At 39.6% G+C, this 20,330-nt stretch overlaps 1 protein-coding gene and 1 pseudogene across 3 annotated transcripts; one reads left to right on the forward strand and one right to left on the reverse strand.

Moving 5' to 3' along the window:
* Positions 1 to 14,473, reverse strand: LOC148425534 (uncharacterized). 3 transcript variants are annotated; one of them, XM_088409813.1, is made up of 8 exons: positions 14,241 to 14,473; positions 6,923 to 6,977; positions 6,455 to 6,490; positions 5,659 to 5,691; positions 4,015 to 4,089; positions 3,825 to 3,893; positions 3,589 to 3,631; positions 1 to 1,757 (listed from the first exon to the last, which is right to left on the reverse strand). In XM_088409813.1, exons 2-8 carry the CDS (start codon positions 6,966 to 6,968, stop codon positions 1,712 to 1,714), a joined length of 348 nt encoding a protein of 115 aa, XP_088265939.1. In that variant the 5' UTR covers positions 6,969 to 6,977; positions 14,241 to 14,473; the 3' UTR covers positions 1 to 1,711. The 3 variants fall into 3 exon arrangements, with proteins under 3 accessions (XP_088265939.1, XP_088265938.1, XP_088265940.1); XM_088409812.1 differs by lacking the exon at positions 14,241 to 14,473 and adding an exon at positions 12,021 to 12,506; XM_088409814.1 differs by lacking the exon at positions 14,241 to 14,473 and adding an exon at positions 11,713 to 11,822.
* The window catches only part of LOC148425535 (IgGFc-binding protein-like), a 17,013-nt pseudogene continuing 9,278 nt past the window's right edge, over positions 12,596 to 20,330 (forward strand).

Consider the following 20,330-nt stretch of genomic DNA (forward strand, 5'->3'; position numbering starts at 1 on the left):
CATTTTTAAAATATATTTAATGACACAATCAATTCAGTTACCTGCTTATACAGATGTATTCCAACAGATATTAGACCTAAACACGGTCTAGATGAGCAGCTGACATAACATTTCCAACTCCTCCTAGGATTGTGTACTTAAATTACTTGCTGAAAAAAAATGCACATTGAAATGTGGACACAAAGTAACTCATACAAAAGTACATATAAACATGGGCATTTACCCTAGAGTCCCAAATTCAACTCACAGCCATATTGGTAAATATTTCACACCAACCAAATACTTCCAACAAAGAAGGGTGCTGCTTATATCAAGACCTTAAATTTAAAAAATTCTCTGTAAATTTGGACATAGACTTTTCAAGCTGGACCAAGATCAGGTAATGGCGGTTAAAAATAAAAGGAGCATGCTGAATGATGGCCGTGTCGCCAAAGAGATGTTGCTCTTTGAAGTTCTGTACAGGTTTAAAAAAAAATAAAAAATAAAACATTCAACGGTAAATGTATTTTAAATACACTGAAATGTTTTGGAGATCCAATTTGTCCTAATGTCCCTTTTGAAACACTGAACCTGCAACAACTTGCTGTGAGGTGTAACGGCAACGTGAAGTCGCTTCCTTTTTCTTTCAAAGCGCACAGTTTACATTTGTGATACCGTTCTCAGCGACCCTCTCACTACACGGCAAGTGGAAACTGAAAAGCCTCACCCCATCCAATTCAACCATTGCTACAACGGGGTCCTCCCCCCAAATAACCAATGTTTGGTCTTACTGAAATGAAAGCTTTGCTTCGCAGAGAATGATTGATAATCCACTAAAACGACAGCAGGGAAACATCATGCTCTGTGTGGACGGACTGGGGGTATTGTTGCTATGTTCCCCAATCATCCATTATGCTTTATTTGATTCATGAGATTTTCACATCCGGCTTTTCCTACAACGATTGTGAGCCACTGACCTGCCTTCTCTGCAGTCACACGGCTATTCACAAGCTGCACAACTGTGGATTTAGAAGAGAGATGTTTCCGAAACAAAACAAGAAAAAAATAACACCCTCATTCATGACAGCCGACGAATTTGTTGCTTTGAGGGCGAGTGTTTGTCCTGACAGTTCCCTTTTTTTTGGAGTGGCTGATGAAAAGGGGATGGCTGAGTACTTTTTATCTTCTATTTCACAGCCTAGTCAGTCTTAATGGGCCAAATACAGTCCCTGTCAGACAAGCGACCCATGTATGGACGTTTTAGCTGCCTCAGTTTGGATTAGCAAATTTAGTCTCAGTCATCCATCATTTCACAAGGATAGGTCTGCACCACGTGTAGCAAATTAAATATTCTTTCACTGCACAGGTTATTTCTGCTAATAAAAACACCAAGGGACTTCTGGCAGTGCAAAACAAAAAATCCTTTAAAAAAAAAGCATTAAGCTGTATTTATTGCCTTTCGATTTAGAATTCCCAAAAAAAGAATCCAGTTAGAAGGTTAGAATGTGTTCCAAGTGTCCCTATATTGGGTATTTGTAGGGTACAAACAGCAGGGACAACAAAATAATAAAAAAAAAAAAGTATTTCACGGCATTACTTATGGATTGATAGATTTTACAGGCACAATACACAGAGCTGTTGAAGAAGCATTATCCTCGTAATGAGCTAATACTGCCTGGTGAGTCGCTCTTGCATGCGTGTGTGATCCAAATTCATTTTACTTTCCCAGGAATTAGACTGCCTCTTTCTGGTCCTGCTCAGTAGGTACAGAGTAAATCCTAGTGACACACAGAAAGAAAACATGGGGGGGTGAGACAGATGAAGTGAGACGGAGCAAAAGAAAACATGTCATCTTCTCGATATTTTTAGGCTACTTCTACGTTTAGCAGCAGGAGGAACATCCGAGTGTCGGAACTCAGGAAATGCATGGCTGTCTCAAACAACAGAGTTCTGACAGGTGCACAGAGGCTGCATCGCCTCAAAACACAGATCACCCCGGGTGGGTCTGTTGATCCAACAAGCCCGAGGTTTCTGATTAAGCGTCTTTTCAGCAGTGCGATCAGTCAGCAGCAAACATGACTAACGCGCACACACAAACACACGTTGCAGCCCCGGGAGGCCGCCAGTAATCCTGCAGAGGAATTTAACCCTTCAAAGCTTGAATTGAATGTCAACTCAACAAATCCTCCAAGATTGTTGGCATCGAGTTTAAACTTTGCAACCGCAAGTTGACCCACTCTGAAGAGTGCCACAACGGCACCAAAGTTAATTAAAGTAATCATGAGAGGCAAAGCTCCTGAGTCCTGACCCTCCATAGCAACAACACAGCGCTGTTCGGGGCGCTAAAAAATGACTTAATTATGTTGACACTGTATTGTACGACACTAGTTGCACAAGTGACCAATATTGACTACTGCTGTCTGACTATTTCTTACAAACAGTTTAATGGGCATTAATAAATCTGAACAATTTGATGCTGACAGCCTGACACAAATTGTAGTTATAATAATAAATGTTTATTATCAAACTGATTAAAGTTGGTCATTCATAACTAGAGGGAAATCTTTTATTTGGTCTTCTGTGCATATATATATATATATATATATATATATATATATATATATATATATATATATATATATAGAGAGAGAGAGAGAGAGAGAGAGAGAGAGAGAGAGAGAGAGAGAGAGAGAGAGAGAGATGAATTTGATGTCTTTGGCTATGCCCACAAGTGGACCTGTTACAGACTTGTAAGTTACTTTACTGAGGACAACACCCCAAGAACAGCTTTGAGTAAGTAAAGCCTGTGTTCCACTTGGTGAAGAACATTGCATAACGTAGGGAAGTTTAAATTCGCTATTTTATGAGGTTGGTAGTTCTGTTATTTAACAAAAATGTGATGTTTCCATCACACAGTGGTTTTTGCAAATCATTTTTTGTTGGCATTTGTGCAAGGGACCCAAATGCAAGTATACAAGCATTTAAAGGAATATATACGTTTTGTGGATGTCTGTTTTTCCACATACTAATTTAAGTTCTTGTGCTGCTTGAATGCTGTAGCCACACTTTCAACAGAAGGCCATAGACGCTGCACACAAACCCTCTATTTTCAAAGGTCATCTATAATGAGGTTAGCTGGCGAGCAGGTTAGGTCTTGTTCGATTAGGCCACACCAGCACAGTAGTGCTCCTCGTCTTGAGGCTATTTTTTGATGGCTAAGATGGAGAAGCTAAGAGGTGGGGAGTGTTCAAATGGTGACGCATGACAACCTCAGACTGCGCTGGTAATTGCTAGCAAGTCCAAACAAGCTCGATGGGTGGAAGCTGGTTCCATTTTGCCACCTAAGTGTTCTTTGTTTTTTTTTCCCCTGGTGTTGATGCTGCCAGGTTGGATAACGTGGGGCAATTTGGCAAAGGCAGCAGGGAAACTGTTAGCCACCAGACTGGTTCTGTCACCTGCCGGTTGACTTAGAGTAAAAGTGGAGCACGGAGTTCTCTATCCAACGCTAATATAGTCTGCACCTGCTCTCTATAATGGAACCCTTTAACTGCTGAAATAAAAAAAATAATAATAAATGAAAGAACAATAAAATGAAACTTATGCCCTTACCCCTGCTGCTGTTTGTGCATGCGGCGTCTCACTAAAATTACAGCTGCAAGAGAGAAATGAAAAATGTCAAGAGCTGCAGAAGCTTGTTTGTTTAGGTGTTCACAGTTTTAAATGGCGCACAGGATTACAGCCAAGCATTGTAAAGGCTTTCTCGCAGTGCATTTGTCATCAGTGGACTTGAAACCCCAACTACTTCTCATTTCACACAGTGAGATTTGAACACAACACTAACTTACCAACTATTGCTGCAACTGAGAGTGTCAACACGGTCACGGCTCCAATGATGATGATTAGAGTGAATTGATCTAAAGGAAGAAATAAATTCAAGTTTGACTTTAAGGTGTGACATTTTAGATGCAATCTCAGGCTAACGGACATATTGACAATTAAAAAAGTGTTCTTTTTCCCAGCGGATTGTTTACTCACCTGTTGTGACCTCCGCACCTTTGGTTTTATCAACAAATGTGCCTGAATCATTTACGTCCTGGATCTCAGTAAGCTCTGAAAGAGAAGAAATGGCTTGTCACCTCAGCAGCACATACTGTGGACAGAACCACCGAAGCTCATGACGACGTTACCAAAGAAAGATGTTTATGTTTCTATAGCCTGCAACGAGCCGCTTGTTACTTAAGGTTATAAACACAAATTGAGCACACATTTTGTCTTTTTTGTTGTTGTTTTCAACAATTGTGGAAGTGTTCTTTAGTCAAACAAAACTGCAGTGTATAGCAGAACAAATAAGACTTTCAAGTTTGAGACATTAACACATCCTTTTTTGATGACCATCTGAGGGCCTTTCCTGTGGCCGGGCCGGAAAAAGTATCTTGGCAAAAACTGAAAACTTATAATCAGCAGAAAATGTTTGCTAAATTACTTGTAGTCTGCAATACAGTGTTTACGTTAAACAGTTGAGATATTTAGTTGTTTTCATAATTTGAATTGCTGATTGCTGATGAATTTGTAGGTTTGAGGGTGAGTGTTTATCCTGACAGATTCCCTTTTTGATTGTGTGAAAAAACTAACAGACATTAGATTTACTACCGACACCTTCCTAGAACCATGCTAGTGTTTTGTCCATTAAATCAATGTATCAATAAAAAAAATAAACATTTATTTCTAATCCCTGTTTTAAAAAACATGACATTTCAAATGGACAATTTGGAAAATGGACAAATGCAGTGATGACTATTGCTAGTTTGGTCTGTAACATGTCAGAAAACAAGCAACGATGTTGATTATTGTTTTGCAAAGTAAAAGCAAATGTTTATTTTTTATCCAAAGCAAAGTTAATCAGTCAGCTTTGTTGAGGAGTACTGAAATCGGATCCTATTTATTGTTGATAAGCTAAAATTTTGAGACCTTTGGCAATTTTTAATTAAAAATTTTGAATTCTAAGCAATTACTTGATTATCGCCCAAAAATAATCAATTTATTTGATAATTGTTTACTCGATTAATTGTTACATCTCTAGTTAAGTGTAATAGTGTTATTGCCTTCGTCACAAATTGGATGGCATGTCAACAAGACGGAAACATATTGGAGATATTTCCAAACGAAGCGAAGGGAAATAAGACTGAGAGCATGAGAGTGGTGGGCTCCGCAGGCATAAACATGGAAATAGCGTCTACTTCCAAGTTGGCTGCTTTGAACAGATCTGTAATTCTATCATATGTCCATCACTGACAAAATGAGGAGTGGCACAGAGAGGCGCACTGAGGGAATGAAAATGCCAATGTTGATTAGCAGACCTGTGGGCAGGATGGCTGGGATGTCGAAATGTTCATTGGCCTTTTGGCACAATAGTCAAGGCCCCTATAGGGAGCTAATTGATTTTATTCAGGACTTAATGGCTGATGGGGATTGGAGGCAGTGGACAGCACTGAAGGTGTTCACACACCCCATAGGTTGGAGAACAACCTGTACACAAAGCTTTGTGACAATAACTACTGAGGGTACAACCTTCCTGTACTCACCTTTGGACATGTGCCATTACACTGTTTGCATTTGTGACGCACACCACACAAAGTCCTACTTCCACTATTTACTCTTGGGAGCTGAAAATCAACTCACCATTTTCCTCAAATGGATCCTCATCATCCTGGCCTGTGGATGGAAGAGAAAATAGATTCAGATGCTATACTTACATCACAATTGGTATCACAATAGCAGGACACATGGGATTATGGTACAAGGTTGACTTTTAGGCAGCAAGCGTGAAAATCAAGTCCTGCACAATAAGAGTAGGTGAGAATGTGAGAATCTCTATATGTGCTTTGTGATTGGCTGGCTAGTAAGTATGAGGAATATTAAATGGCCTGCTTAGCTTCACGCATTCAGCAACAGGGACACGATAATAATAATAAGGAGAAGAAGAATCCAAATTCAGAATCAATTTAAAATGTCCCAAAATCAATATGATAAAAACTTTGATTCATCTGTGTCCATGCTATAAAGGCTATGAAATTTATAGCTAGCTTCAAATAGTAGCAGTTGTTGTCCACATGTTTTTTTTTGGGTGGGAAAGGATGCATTCATTACAATTCAAAACTCAATTAAAAAAAAAAAAAAGACACTTTGTCTCCTTTTGATATTCTGTTTTGCAAAGCAAACGGAAGCAGTATGATGATTCTTTGCACATCTATTGATTGAAATAATTGTGAATAAAATTTAATCATAAAAAAAACAAAAAACAAATGTGAATCTAATTGGAGACCCAAAAAATTTGTTAATTAATCACATTTTGAGTCAGTCAAAGATTTCCAACCCTAATAGAAAATATCTGCAAATAATCCATGGATGCAAAATAAAAAGTTTTTTTTTTTTTTTTTTTTAACTGTACATTAAGTGTGTATTGTAAATTACATACCGTCAATTGCAGAGCCTTCAATCTCATCAGAAAAAACTGTGGAGTACAAGGCATTAATTAACCATACAAGGTTTTTAACCACAGTTTAGCTCATGAATAATAAACATGGACATGACGTGTACAGATAAACAGTTAATATTAAAAGTTTACACACCTCTTTATGATACCAGGATTTTATATTTAAAAATAAAAAAAGATGAACTCCACCCCACCCAACCACCCACCAAATAAATAAATAAATAAGTGACCTATAACCTGTCCTAATCGTAAATGGACTTCAATTTGCAAGTCTTAAGTGTGACGTTCTTAAGACTGACCCACTTGTTCATATTAGACTTTAATGTTATGTTTCCACCTGGCGCAAACTCCACGTGCAGTACTACATGTAGGCAGATGAGGAAAACATGCCGGCACACGGAGGCAGATTAGATATTTATCAGCAGCAACAGCACAGAGATGAGAACTCACCAGTAGCGGTTGGCAGAAGCAGACACAGGATCAACAATCGCATCATCTTCAAATGCTGTTGGGGAGAACGAGAGGAACCAAGTTAAAAATACCATATTCACTCATTGAGATGTGTAAAGAAAATCTTGTGTTTTTGGTTCAGACATAGAGTATGATGGAAAGCTTCAGCGATGCCTATTATTGGTCTTGTTTGGCACCCTGGGAGTCAGCATCTCGTAAGCAGTCAGTGGAAAATTAAAAAATCCTACTTGTGTTGTTTATACTGGTCTAAGGGTATGCATGCAAGGCTACATTGCAACGTGAGGTGCGTGCGAGGAGCAGAGGAGGGTTTTTTTTTTTTTTTTTCCCACACTGCTCAGCAAAAACAAAGAATTCCGTCACAGTCAGCTGCCAACAGGAGGCTATTTGACATTGTCCTGTCCTTTGTGTCCTATGGCCAATATTTAAACGATTTTCCTACGAAAAGGAATGAGAAGGTGCATTGTTTTTTTATACAATTTGGAGAAAACAAGTACCTTTCAGCAGAGCAAATATTTACCAGTCAACAGTCACACAAGCACTGGAAGTAAATTCCTCATGGCAAAAGGCCCAAAAGTAATCATAACTCCACACCAGCACCACAAAGATGTAAAACACAGCTGTTCCACGTGCTGCTAAACAAAGCCCCAGCTGTATTCAACACAATACACCGGCTGATATTTTTAAAAGAGGAACACATGGGAACGACCTCTCTTCAAGTGGAAGTCCCTCATGACGGCTTTCTGTTGAGACCATGTCATTGAGATTTCCATGGGATCAGGAACCAATACTCACTCTTGCAAGTAATACTGAAGGCGCTTTCTCGCTGACCTTTGTGGCCAGTGGTCATTGTTAGCGATACCCATTGTGTTTGGTTTCCTCCACTATTAATGACTACGTGGAAAGAACCAAAGCACATTACATCCATCACCAAAGCGGCAGTTACAGGTCAATGCTTATGAGCGCTGGTGGATGATACTCATTTCACAGAAATCTATTTTTAATTGCTTTTGACTAATTACTTAGTGAACTGAAGCAAAAAGGAACAGAAAATGAGAGACCAAAAATAATATATATTTTTTTGTATTTTTATTCTACTTTGGTTTGCAATGGTTGCTGTCGTTTGTAGAATTCCATTTTTCTCCTCTGTGGGAATGCACTCTAATGAGTTCAGAGCAGTCCACATCAAGAGTATGTGCTAAATTAGAAGAGTATCACAAACTATTAAGTCGGCCGTACTGGAAAATAAAGACATTAATCACAAAACAGATGTTGATTGGGGAGAGTGTAATGGGGGCTGTTCCAGGCTCTGGAATAGCTGCAGGATCTCTACAAAACCAAAGAAGCTACAAATAAAAACTGCCTCCAAATTGCTTTTCTGAGCCGCTTTGCCTGAAAAAAGAAAGCGGATCCAATTTAGCGAGTATTTATCAAACCAGTCCACTGCGTCTGCATCAAAACGGCTGCTGATGCCTCCAGCATTCTCAAATTGGGAAACATATTCTTGTACAATAGAATGGCGAATGAATTTACTTTTTAATACAAAACCTAAATCACAACACGTAGAAGCTATTATCTTGCTTACGGAGAAGAAATACCAGTTGCCTTAAGGACATATTATAGATTCAAAGATCAGAGAAGCTTAATTTACAAATCATTAAATTATGGAGCAGGGCCCCCACCCATATAATTTATACTACTGATTTTGAAGCTTTGATGCCTTTTGGTCACCAGATTAGGGGTCAGGACCTCAAATAGTTCAATGGATGGATTACTCAAAAGAAAGTGTGTATATATATATATATATATATATATATATATATATATATATACACACACACACACACACACACACACACACACACACACACACACACACACATTAACGTTACATTGTTACATTAACGGCAGGAACGTCCTCAAGTAATTTGAGTGCCCTGGATCAAAAAATGAGTGCCCGAGGCACTTTTTCTTTCCACTAAAACCCAATCATTAGGGTACACGTCAGAAAAACCAGTCAAGTAAATATGATGAGGCAAACTTCGAAATAAACCTTAGTTTACCAAATAATAAATACCCAGAAATGCCTTGTACACTTTTATTTTGTAGTTGTTTCCTAGAGCATGTCGTGCTGTCAGAGCTTGAGTCTCCCCACTAGAACTGTTGCTCCCAATGCGAATAACACAAAGTTGCTCCAAAATCATGTTCACTCGCCAATTCAGGGCACTTACAAACTGCTTTATTATGCTGGCGTTGACATTTGGCACCTGCTGGCAGTGTTAACAGTGGCTCGGGCTCTGTTAGAGCTGCCTCTAGCATAAATTAGCCACTACGCGAGCATTGCTCGAGTGCTCAATATATGCTATGTAATAGATGTGTTTGACTGCACACTTTGATGCGGACAGCCTGACGTATTTGCCGTTCTTACGGAACACATTATTCAGCTGTTTGAGTTTTCAGTCTTAGTTTCATCTCATAGACCTAAATTTGTGGGGAGAGATTTACCATGTAGAGTTCTGCTAAGCACGGTTTGTGTTAAAGGTTACAAAAAAACAAGAAGGCCGAGGATAAGAAAATTTATAAAGGTTGGCCATTTATAATTAAGTCGAAAGGTCTTATTTGGTCTTGTGTGTATAGTAAAAATACCTTTTTTTTATCTGAATTTGAATATTTGATTGATATTATTGGTAGGATATCTGAATGCCAAAAATATTTGATAACTGTAGTCCTAAAATGAATACTTCTGTAAAAAGTGTCAATCAATTTGACGAATACTTTCTGAATAAAATTTTAATTTGTAACACAGTTCGGTTCTTGCGTCCAATAAAGTAACTTGTTTCAATAAAACGGATTTAATTACATCCTTCCATTTTGCTATTCTGTTCATCCTCATTTGAGTCACGTGATTTTGAGCCTATCACACCTGACTTAAGGCAAGAGGACATAATAACTTCAAATAGGAATGACCGATGCCATGCAGGTTAATAAACCATCCGTTATCAATAATGAAACACAACTCGTGTAGTTTGCTGAGGCACCAAGAGGATACGCGAATATCCTGTATTGCCCTCTTCCCACTTCTCTGCATGTGAGTGAAGCTGTGACTCATTTGAATGGATGCATGAACATATCAAACAATAGGCACACATAAATCATAGCTTATTTTAACTGACTGCCCAAAATAGCAGCTACCAGGATGTAAAGACCTCGGATTGACTTCTCCATCAAATGGAGTCGACTGTAAGCTCCAATGCAAAGCAACACAAGGATTCAGACATCATTCATGTCACAAACTGTTAATTCTTAGTACTCAACTACCATGTTGCACACCATAATGTCAACCAACAATCAATCAGGGAGATATTGGCATTTTTTTTTCCATCTAAATGAGGCCGTTTTGGAGCACAGTGAAAGACTGGTTAGCACGTCCAACTCACAGTTCAGAGGTACCATGTTATATTCTTTCAATTCTCATCGCTGTGTGCCTTGCGATTGGCTGGCAACCAGTTTAGCGTGTCCCCCGCATCCCCCCCAAAGACAGCTGAGATAGGCACCAGCACACAAGCGAACCTAGTGAGGATGAATGGTGATAGAAGATGAATTGATGGGAGGATGAGGCTGGTTTGCAGAAAACGGAGGGTGACTCCCTCCAAATTCAAATGCCCAATGGTCAAGTGGCTGGGAGTACACACAAAAATTTAAGAAGACCTGGATGTGGAATAACCATTCTTCATGGCAGAATGGGAAACTTCAGCATACAGCATGAAATATCAGTGTACCTCACTGGAGCTCAAATCACAATCTAAGTCTTATCACATAGCAGGAGTGAACTCCAGACCCTGACTTGGGTCATGCTAAAACACACCAAAAGGTAAGTTAATCGACAACAGCAAGAAGATTCCAACCAGTTGCAGTAGAATGTTCAGCCAGGTTCATCCCAAGTTCACTGGCACAGGCTTGTCCGGGACCCGGTATACATTTCATAAAGAATTGTGGTGAAACCAACATAGTATTGTTTTTTTGTTTGTTTGTTTTATATCTCAGATATTCAATATTTTAAGATATTGCCTCTAACATCAATCAATATTTTTTGGTCTTTGTACCCCGTTGCACACATTCCATTCAACATCGGGTGTAGATACAGAATTTTGGCAAGTGAGTTTACATGCTTCACTATATCATTCTCAGTTAGGCCTACATACAGTACTGTATATAATTACTAACTTCATTAGGAATTGTTTTAAAATCATATCTAAGTTAACAGTGTCGTGAGGATTTAGATATTTTTGTAGGGCACTGCTTTGATCGCTTTGATGTAAAAGCATTTTGGACACTTAATTATTTCTTCCACAGCTAGACACACTTCTGACTTTCATATGTAATGTTCTGTATTATAAATGATTATTTAAGACATTGCTTGTACAGTTAAATACAATAAAATACACATAAAAAAATGCTTCATGACAGCAGTTTGACTGTGGACGAGATTTTCTTTTCTTTTTCCAATTCCAAATAAAGCCGAGGAAAATAGGCTGTGAAAGACTGACTTAACGGGTTTCAGTGTAACTTCATGAACCAATAACATTGTGCGTACTATATTTGATGGAAAATAATACAAAAATAATGCTCAGTCTCAAAAGGGGGAAGCCTGGCAGATTATGGAATTGAAACGTATTTAAAAACTCTCAATCCAGATCATAAAAGACTGACACACAATAGTCATTGGTTGGGCCATATCCTACTGTTAAGAGATTTCATAAAAATCAGCTCACAATAATGCATCTTGTAATCCTGCTTGCAGACAGTTAAACAAAATAGCACCAAAAGATAACCTCCAGCGCTGAGATATAGATAGCAAAAAATAAGTTGAACAAAGAGATAAAGCGGTCCTGTCTGGCCTCTGACATGCTGCTCATAATGATTTGTAAGTTTTGCCCATATGCAGTGTGCGGCAGTTCTCAACCGTTATTTTATCGAGATGTCATATTTTTTTCTTGCTGCATTACAGCAAGAAAAAAAAATAGCACAATCATTTGAAAGGATCACGTGGTAAGATTAGTAATAACTGAATTATACATACCAATATACAGAGAGAAGTGAAGTTGATGAAGTGCATCCTTGTTTTGCCCCTGTGCAGTGTGCCATTAAAAATGACACACTCCCCTAAGGTGCAGCCCACTTCCTTACAGGAATCCGCTGCTTCGTGTGTCAAACCCGGGCCAAAGTTTGCTCTCACCCACGAGTGTGGTGGGAGGAGAGGGAAGGAACGAGGGGAATTACACAGCCGTCTTTGTTGGGCGCTGGGTAATACCGCTTCATCAAATTTGTTGGTGCTGTGGAAACTACCTCGGCTGCTTGCGTTTTAGTGAATTAGTCGCCACAACTTCCGGTAACGTTCTGTGCAGTGAAACATTATAGTCCCACACACTTCAAACGAATCATATATTTAAAACAAACATACTTATAAAACGGGCATTTTTTTCTTCTCTGCCTACCACAATATATCAGCGTTAATTGGACAACAACAAAAACAACAACACACGGGACCTTATCACGATGAACTCCAGCCGACATCTCGCGATAACTGATAAAGCCATATCAATTGCAGGTGCTTTAATTGACAGCCGTAGCTCTCGCCGCCCATGGAGCTACCTTGAAATCTCTCCTCTATCTAAAACTAAAGTCAATATTGTTTCTGGTTTTGTTGTTCTATTACGGGAACAATGCAGCTTCTTCTGCTGCTCCACGTGTGCCTAGTGTGCTTAGGTGAGTGCCGGCCGAGTTGCTTAAAACGTATACTGAGTAAATTTAAAAAATGTCCCTCCTGAATTTAACAACAGGAGGAATGTTGCTAACCAAGGTAGAATAACATAGCAAAAGTTGTAAAACTGTTTTAATTGTTGGAATTTAAAATTGGCGCCACCGCAATATTAACGTCTTCAACCAAGTGACATTGTATTAATAAAACTGAACAAAGTCTACTTAGCAAGTATTAATGTCGCATGTATGATACTTGATCTGTAATATTTTACTATCATCAAACTCCTCAAATGGACGACAAAAAATGAGTAACAAGTCTTGAATGTTATGTTTTTATTCTTCATCTCTTCAATTTTACCCACCTGTTCCTGTCATGTTTTTGACATGTGTGCATTCAAAATTAAGTGGCAAACTAGCTATGTTGGCCGAGTGAGCTGTGATGACAATCTTAGTTTACAATTGCTGTTGACTCTGGGAAATACCCACGTGTGTCTTTAAATTTCTGTTTGTTAACATCAAAGATGTCCACAATTATTTTCTTTTGAGGGTTTGTAGAAAACGTGTCTGGTATATGTTCTATCAGGATTCAATCTTAAATTGAATATGTGGGAAATTTAGAGCCTGCACTGCATTGTGGTGGATATTGTTCGTTCAGGGCTCAACTTACAAATGTCACATGACTCACCCCCCCACCCACCCAAAAAAAAAAAAAAAGAAGTGATTTCAGGGTTCACTTCCCCTTCAAGGTATTGCTACAAGGATGCATGAGATATAAATATACCATCATTTGAGAAACTACAGCACATTTGAAATGTTCATAACGCAGTTATAATTTGAAAGTCCCCTGTTCAGTGCATTCCAGATGTGATTGGCTTTTATTTGCAGAATGTTAGACGGATATATCAGCAACGTCATTGCTTGGGGTGTCACGATACATCAATGTGTTTTCGGCAACCTCTGTACCTTGCCAGGTTTCCATACAAAACAGATTGGGTGAGGGAATTTTCTGAGTCATGCAGTAGCTATTGACGATCCAAACTGACTACATGCTGCATTTGCATCATTTGGTTAGTATATACACCCCTGCCCCACCCCCTTACTTAAAACAGTGCTCAAGTCTGGACAATTCCTTGCCCGCCCAACATCAGTTATTTGTCCACCTTAGTGTTGTTTGGGCTGTGCTTGTGTTCCAGCTCTTGGAGCAACTCAAATGAATGCTCTGTGTTTTTGTATGAGGAAACTTTATATTTTTGTTTTCTAACTTTTGTCTCCGCTTTCTTAGGGATATGGTTCAGCAGCGTACCTTAGAAATAATGGCGCAGACCATACAGAGTTAGGTTTTTTTGTTTGGTCGTTGTTCAGCTGTTTTAACTGCACCGCAAATAATAAAATCAAAAGTATATATATATTTTTAATATATACATATATAGTTACACTTGCTCTATTGTAAGCTGGATAGCATTGTTTGAAATATCATAGATGTATCATGCAAGTATCCCCCTGTCTCCACAGAGCATGCACACAGACATTTAAAACTTACCTTAAAAGTTTTCTGAACCTCAGGATTCTCTACAGACTGCTGGTATGTTATTGCTCTCCCGCAGAGATCCTTGTTATCATGGAAAGACTGGAGCCAGTCTGCACATTTAATACAGGTGTACCCAGTCAGGAACTAGGAGCATACACTTCATTGGCTGCTCCGCTGGCTGAAATCTGACACCATACTTCTTATCTCTGCTTGCACACTGGAAAACCTGTATAACTCTGCACACGAGATGTTATCAGCCGGCTGCAAGTGTGTGGTTTACAGTTGTAAATGCAACTGCTGTCATAGTTGCCCGACCTACTCATGTTAGACTTTATGCAGGAATATCTTCCTTTTAAGATGTCTGATTAATCATCTAATGAATTTTGATTTCCTTCACAGGTTTCTCTGGGATGAGTATTGGGTGGAATTTTCTGATGATGTTTCCACCTCATAATGACCCCGCAGCAAATGTTAGCCACCGAGTCACAATAACAGCAACTGGTGTTTGGACTTCAGTCACTGTCAAAGTCCTGCAAAGTGACTTCAAACATCATGTCTTTCTCCATGCCTCTCAGTCACTTAGTTTTCACCTGCCTTCGTCTGTGGGAATGGCCAGTGCTCGTCCCTCCTCTCTCCTCAGTGTAGCATCTGTACGGCCCGTTACCATTCTTGCCACATTGTGCACTCAAACTGGATGTGAACATAACCTCCTTCATGATCTGTCTTCCTGAGGGACCCATTATTATCCAGTTACCCCAAACTTCCCACATCAAATATCTGTCAGCGAGATGGTGGTCACCAACTCCGATCGAGAGACATCAGTGGAGATCTTCCTCTCAGGGGATGTAGTCTTTAATGGAGTGTTATACTCTGAGGGAAGTTTCCTCAAGTTGCGTTTAGGGTCATTTAGAGCATCTACCTCCAAAGTAATTTCAGCCTTTCTGGCTCAGAACTTTATGCCCAAGAATCAGAAGGGGTTATAGTTGGTTTTGTCCCTCCCCTAGTAAACACTGCAGTGAGTCCCAGTTTCCTTTTGGCTATGGTACACATGAACTCCAAACAATGTCAGCACCAGTAAAGGGCAGATGAGTTTTTCTTTAAGTAAAGGGATTATGAAGACCAAGTTTGGGCCTCAGATGAAGTTCACATCATTAGCGACGTTCCAATTCAGCTCATTTACTACAGACAAAACACTGAGCAGAGTTCTTCAACTATGACTGCATTGCTGTGGAAGATATCTGCCAGAGAGATAAAAATGTTTTTACTTTACGCCAAGATCTAAATATCACTTTTTACTCAAATAATCTGACCAAATCTGCTAAATTCCTGGAAGAAGCCAACAACAAGGGCTCTGGATCTCCTTATGCCGATCTGGGACAATATCTGAGTGCCTTAAACAAAGAACTGCATCCATCAATGTGTGAAAAAAGTGAGTACCCCCCCCCCATTGTTCAGATATAGATGTGTGCTACCTGCCTCCTTGTCTTTCAGAAATGCGCTGTGACTTGCACTGTCATCTATATAATACAAAGAACAGTGCGCTATCAAAAATGGACATCAGTTCTGTTCCTTAAACTAAAATATGCTCTGTATGGGGTGATTCTTACTATCGCACCTTTGATGGAAGACATTTTGTTCTTCTGGGAAATTGTAATTACACATTAGTGCAGACCACTTGTCCAGGCATAAATTCTTCCACTCCACTCTAAGTTAAGCTAGCCAGAGCATATATGAAGGGTGTGAATGTCTCCAGCATTCACAGTGTGGAGATAAAAAGCCATGGTTTTAACATATCTATAGTTAAGGGGGAGCTGAATCAAATCAGGGTAAGAACACTCACCACTATTGAGGAACAAATTGTCATTCATTCATGCATTTATCTAGTCACTGTCTTTTTTTTTTCCTTTGATATTCATAGGTCAATGGACATCCCACCGATCATCTTGGGTAATGGGATCCTTAGAATGTATCCAAGTGGTCCCACTATTGTTCTGGATACTTCCTTTGGCATGACTCTCCAGTATGACTGGGTTCATAATATCCAGGTTGAAGCTGACCTAAAGCTACATGGACATCTGTGTGGCCTTTGTGGAAACGCCAATGACAGCACCTCAGATGACAAAATCAATTCTAATGGTACTAATGAGTCCAAAAGTATAGATTTCACCCTCTCCTGGGTGTTGGACAACATCACTGCATGTATAGAAGACTGTCACGATGGCCCATGTCAAGTGTGCGGTTCCACACAATCTAATCCTGGAGTAAAGGCCAACTCCAATGAGAATAAATGCACTTTACTGAAGAGGAAAGATGGACCTTTTAGTGACTGTCATTTCTATATTGATCCTGAACCCTTTGTTCGTAGTTGTGAGGACAGACTGTGTCTCGGAGCTGCCACTTTGGGGTGTAAGATTTTGAATTCTTATGCCAACATCTGCCAGAGGCTTGGAGGAAGGCTCCAAAACTGGAGAGCACTCACAAAGTGCCGTAAGTTCCAAACTATTGTTTCCTTTTTTTTTTTTTTAATGTATTAAATGAGAAGGGCCAAGAATTTAACTTAACCATTTACCCCCCTCCAGGTCTGACTTGTTCTATAAATAGCCATTATAAGTTGTGTGGGTCCACCTGCCAGGCAACATGTGGTAACCCAGATCCCCACCGTAACTGCTCTCGCCCATGTCTGGAATTGTGCCAGTGCAACAAGGGATTTTTGCTAAGTAATGGAAAGTGTGTCTTACCCAGTGAGTGTGGCTGTGTCCACAATGGGTCTTACTGTTAACCCACAAAGTTCTTTTGGATAGATGAGCAGTGTGAAGAGAAATCCATCTGCCAACCTGGATCCAAGACTGTTATATGCACTCATTCTCACTGCCAGACTGGAGAAATCTGTAAGGTTCTAAATGGTGTTCTTGGAAAACGTCTTGCTGTTTATTCCATTGAGATGTCATATAAATGGCATAGCAAAGTTGCGGTAAGTTGCATAATTTGCTGTACGCAGCATTTTAACAGGTTTTATTTACTAATTAATTTAATCTGTTTTAGGTAAACGGTCAGCTGATGAACCTTTCTTCTGTTTTGAATCAAGGCAAAATAATGCTTTATCTGAAAGGACAGTCAGTGTGTATAGAAACAGACGTTGGTGTTGTCCTGACATACAGCCCAGACATATTGACTGTCACAATGCCCAAGGTCTTTGCTGGTAATCTATGTGGACTGTGTGGTAACTTAAATGATGAGATACAGGATGACCTGCTACCAGATGACTTTGATATTACTCAAGCAGTCAGACAATGGAGAACCAGCGCTGAACATGAATGTTGGGATGTGCCTATCAGCACTTCAGGCTGCAGTTCACAAGAGCAGGAGCTTTATCGGGAAAAACATTTCTGTGGCAGACTAATAGATCCTTAGGGGCCATTCCAGAGCTGCCACAAAAAAAGTGGAGCCACAAGATTTCTTTGATAACTGTGTTCATTACCTCTGCAATGGTAACCAGACAACCCTTTGCCAGATTCTGTCCCGGTATGTTTCAGTATGTCAAGAAATTGGTGCAGAAGTGGATGAATGGCGAGGCCCTAACTTCTGCCGTAAGTAATCAAGTAGAATCCTACCTCTAGGACTTCATTTTAGAGTTAGTTTGAATAATTTACTGTCCTCCTTTTCCTTAGCTGCCACATGCCCATCGAAAAGTGAATACCGCCTCTGTTCCACTCACATATTTGCCTGTGCCCAAACCTAAAGTCTCCTTTCAGAAAGATGCAAAGGAAGGCTGTTTTTGCAAGCCTGGGTTTTTCCACAGTGATGGGGAATGTGTACCAAATTCTGAATGCGGCTGCAGTTTTAATGGCATTTACTACAAACGTCATGAAAATACCTATCCTGACGAGAACTGCCTTCGGTCATGTCTATGTATGGGCCACAATGTCATGCATTGTAGAACACACACATGTCCATATGGAACAGTGTGTGGTATCAAACTTGGCCACCGTGAATGCCATGCCTCACATTTGAAATGCACCATCATGGGTGGCAGGCACTTAAAAACCTTTCAGGAAGATCACTTCGATTTGGAGATGGGTAATCTGCATTTCCTCTTATTCAAGCTGTGTGACGAATCTGGGTTTTCTGCTGTTATACACAAAGGCCAGCTGTACCTTAATATCCATCAAATGACCTTGTCCATCAAACAGTCCGGAAAAGTTGAGGTAAATGCTTCAAATTTACCAAGAGATGTTTCCCAAATATAATAAATGTGCCATTTCTTGCAGATTGATGGTGTTACAAAATCACTACCTCTTTATATTAATGGTGTCGCAGTACTGCTTTCTGGCTCGCTGACGCGCATCATCGCGGCAGATACTAGCACTGTGGTCACCTTTGGAGGACCTCAATTAATACAGCTGACCATTCTAGCAACACACAAAAGACTTTGTGGCTTGTGTCAAAAAGCTGCTGCTGGGGCTACAGATGACCAAGAGAGTCTGATGTCAGATGATCCCATACAGACAGTTTCCTGGTTTGGCCTTTCTCCCTCTGTAACAAACTGCTCCAATGGCTGTCATGAATGTTTTTTATGCAGCTCTGCTAAGGAATATGAATCAGATTACCTATGTGGCCTGTTGCTTGCTCCTGCAGGCTTATTTGGGAGTTGCCACTCCATAGTGGACCCAATGCCATATTTCCATAACTGCGTGAAAGATTTGTGTAGGTCAAATAACACTGAAACGTTTTGTGACAGTCTGGAGCAGTACACTTTTGCCTGCCAGGATGACGGAGCTGAGGTCAAACCATGGAGGGGGAATAAATGTGGTAGGCTTAATTCATATTTTTTGTTTGTTGTAAAACCACCCAGATCTGTAAACACTCACAGTCCCAATGGTTAATTATTTTAAGAAGCTTCTTAAAATCACCTACCCCCAACCCACATTCTCTCCCACAGCACGTTCATGCCCTGAGCATTCCCACTACAGTATATGTGTTGGTGCATGTCCTGAGTCCTGCGGTATAATATCTGATGTACCGTGTCCATGGCTCTGCTATGAGGGATGTCAGTGTGACTCTGGATAAGTGCAGAGTGAGAATGGCTGTGTGAGACCTGAGCAATGTGGATGTTTCTACCTTGGGCAGCACTATGAGGCACGCAATTAGATTGTATACCTTTTTAACAAGTTAGTTCATTGCAATTGAAATTAAAACATAAGCAACACCCATATAAAACTTGACAAAATAAAGGCATACAATGTTTTACAAATGAGTCACCAACACAATTTGGCTGTAACGTGCTACATGCTACATTTACTTTGAAAAGAAACATGTTTCCTTCACTTCCTTAAAAAGCAGAAAATTATAGTTGATGCCTGCAAAACCCAGTTAAAATCTCACAAAACCCCAAAGTTCCTTTGCGTAACCCCAGAGGTACTGGTACCCACATTTTTGAGAACTTATGGTGTAACTGGCAAAGAACTATTTTATAAGGCATGTTATTTGACGTAATTGGCTTGGTCTGACTTGCATAATATCCTTAAAATATTTAGACTTTACATGTTCAGGATTTTTGGCACGGATCATTAAAACGTAGCCATCATGAATCTGATCACAAGAAAGCAAAATGTACAGTATATTTAACTTATTAACTGTACACTATTTATAATGCATCACAAAAATATTTATGTGTATAAAATATATCATTTTGCCATCGCTTGGCAGGTTTCCATGCCCGAGACTGACAGATGCAAAAGTATAAACCTCAATGACCTCTAGGAGGCATTCAAGAACTGGCCAGGCATAAAACGAACATTCATATAGGTAAAGCAAAAGAAACTTCTGACAGAAATAATGTACTGTTACATAAACACGTTGTCATTTACCAATTGTCAATTACCATATTGTAATTGAATTCATTTGCGGCACCCACCAAATACTGCAAATAAGGAACCGGGGCAACAGCAAACACTCCTGTAACTCTGGAAAATGAACATTAGGTCAAATAAAAGCTGTAATGTTGCCCCTCAAAACAGTCTTTTATTTGCGAACTGATCAATGACTGACCGCTCTGCAAATTGACATTGCACCCGATAACTTTTTGTTTCCAAAAAATTATGC

Source organism: Hippichthys cyanospilos, chromosome 3, assembly GCF_059441005.1.
Source record: "Hippichthys cyanospilos isolate Australia breed blue-spotted pipefish chromosome 3, RoL_Hcya_1.0, whole genome shotgun sequence".
NCBI lineage: Eukaryota > Metazoa > Chordata > Actinopteri > Syngnathiformes > Syngnathidae > Hippichthys > Hippichthys cyanospilos.

Excerpts from the sequence above, each read along its gene's own strand:
- LOC148425534 (XM_088409812.1), bottom strand. The coding sequence starts at position 12,056 with ATGCACTTCATCAACTTCACTTCTCTCTGTATATTG. Across the intron at positions 5,692-6,454 it reads TGAAGGCTCTGCAATTGACG|GCCAGGATGATGAGGATCCA; the intron begins GTATGTAATTTA and ends TTCCATCCACAG. Across the intron at positions 3,632-3,824 it reads CTCAGTTGCAGCAATAGTTG|CTGTAATTTTAGTGAGACGC; the intron begins GTAAGTTAGTGT and ends TCTCTCTTGCAG.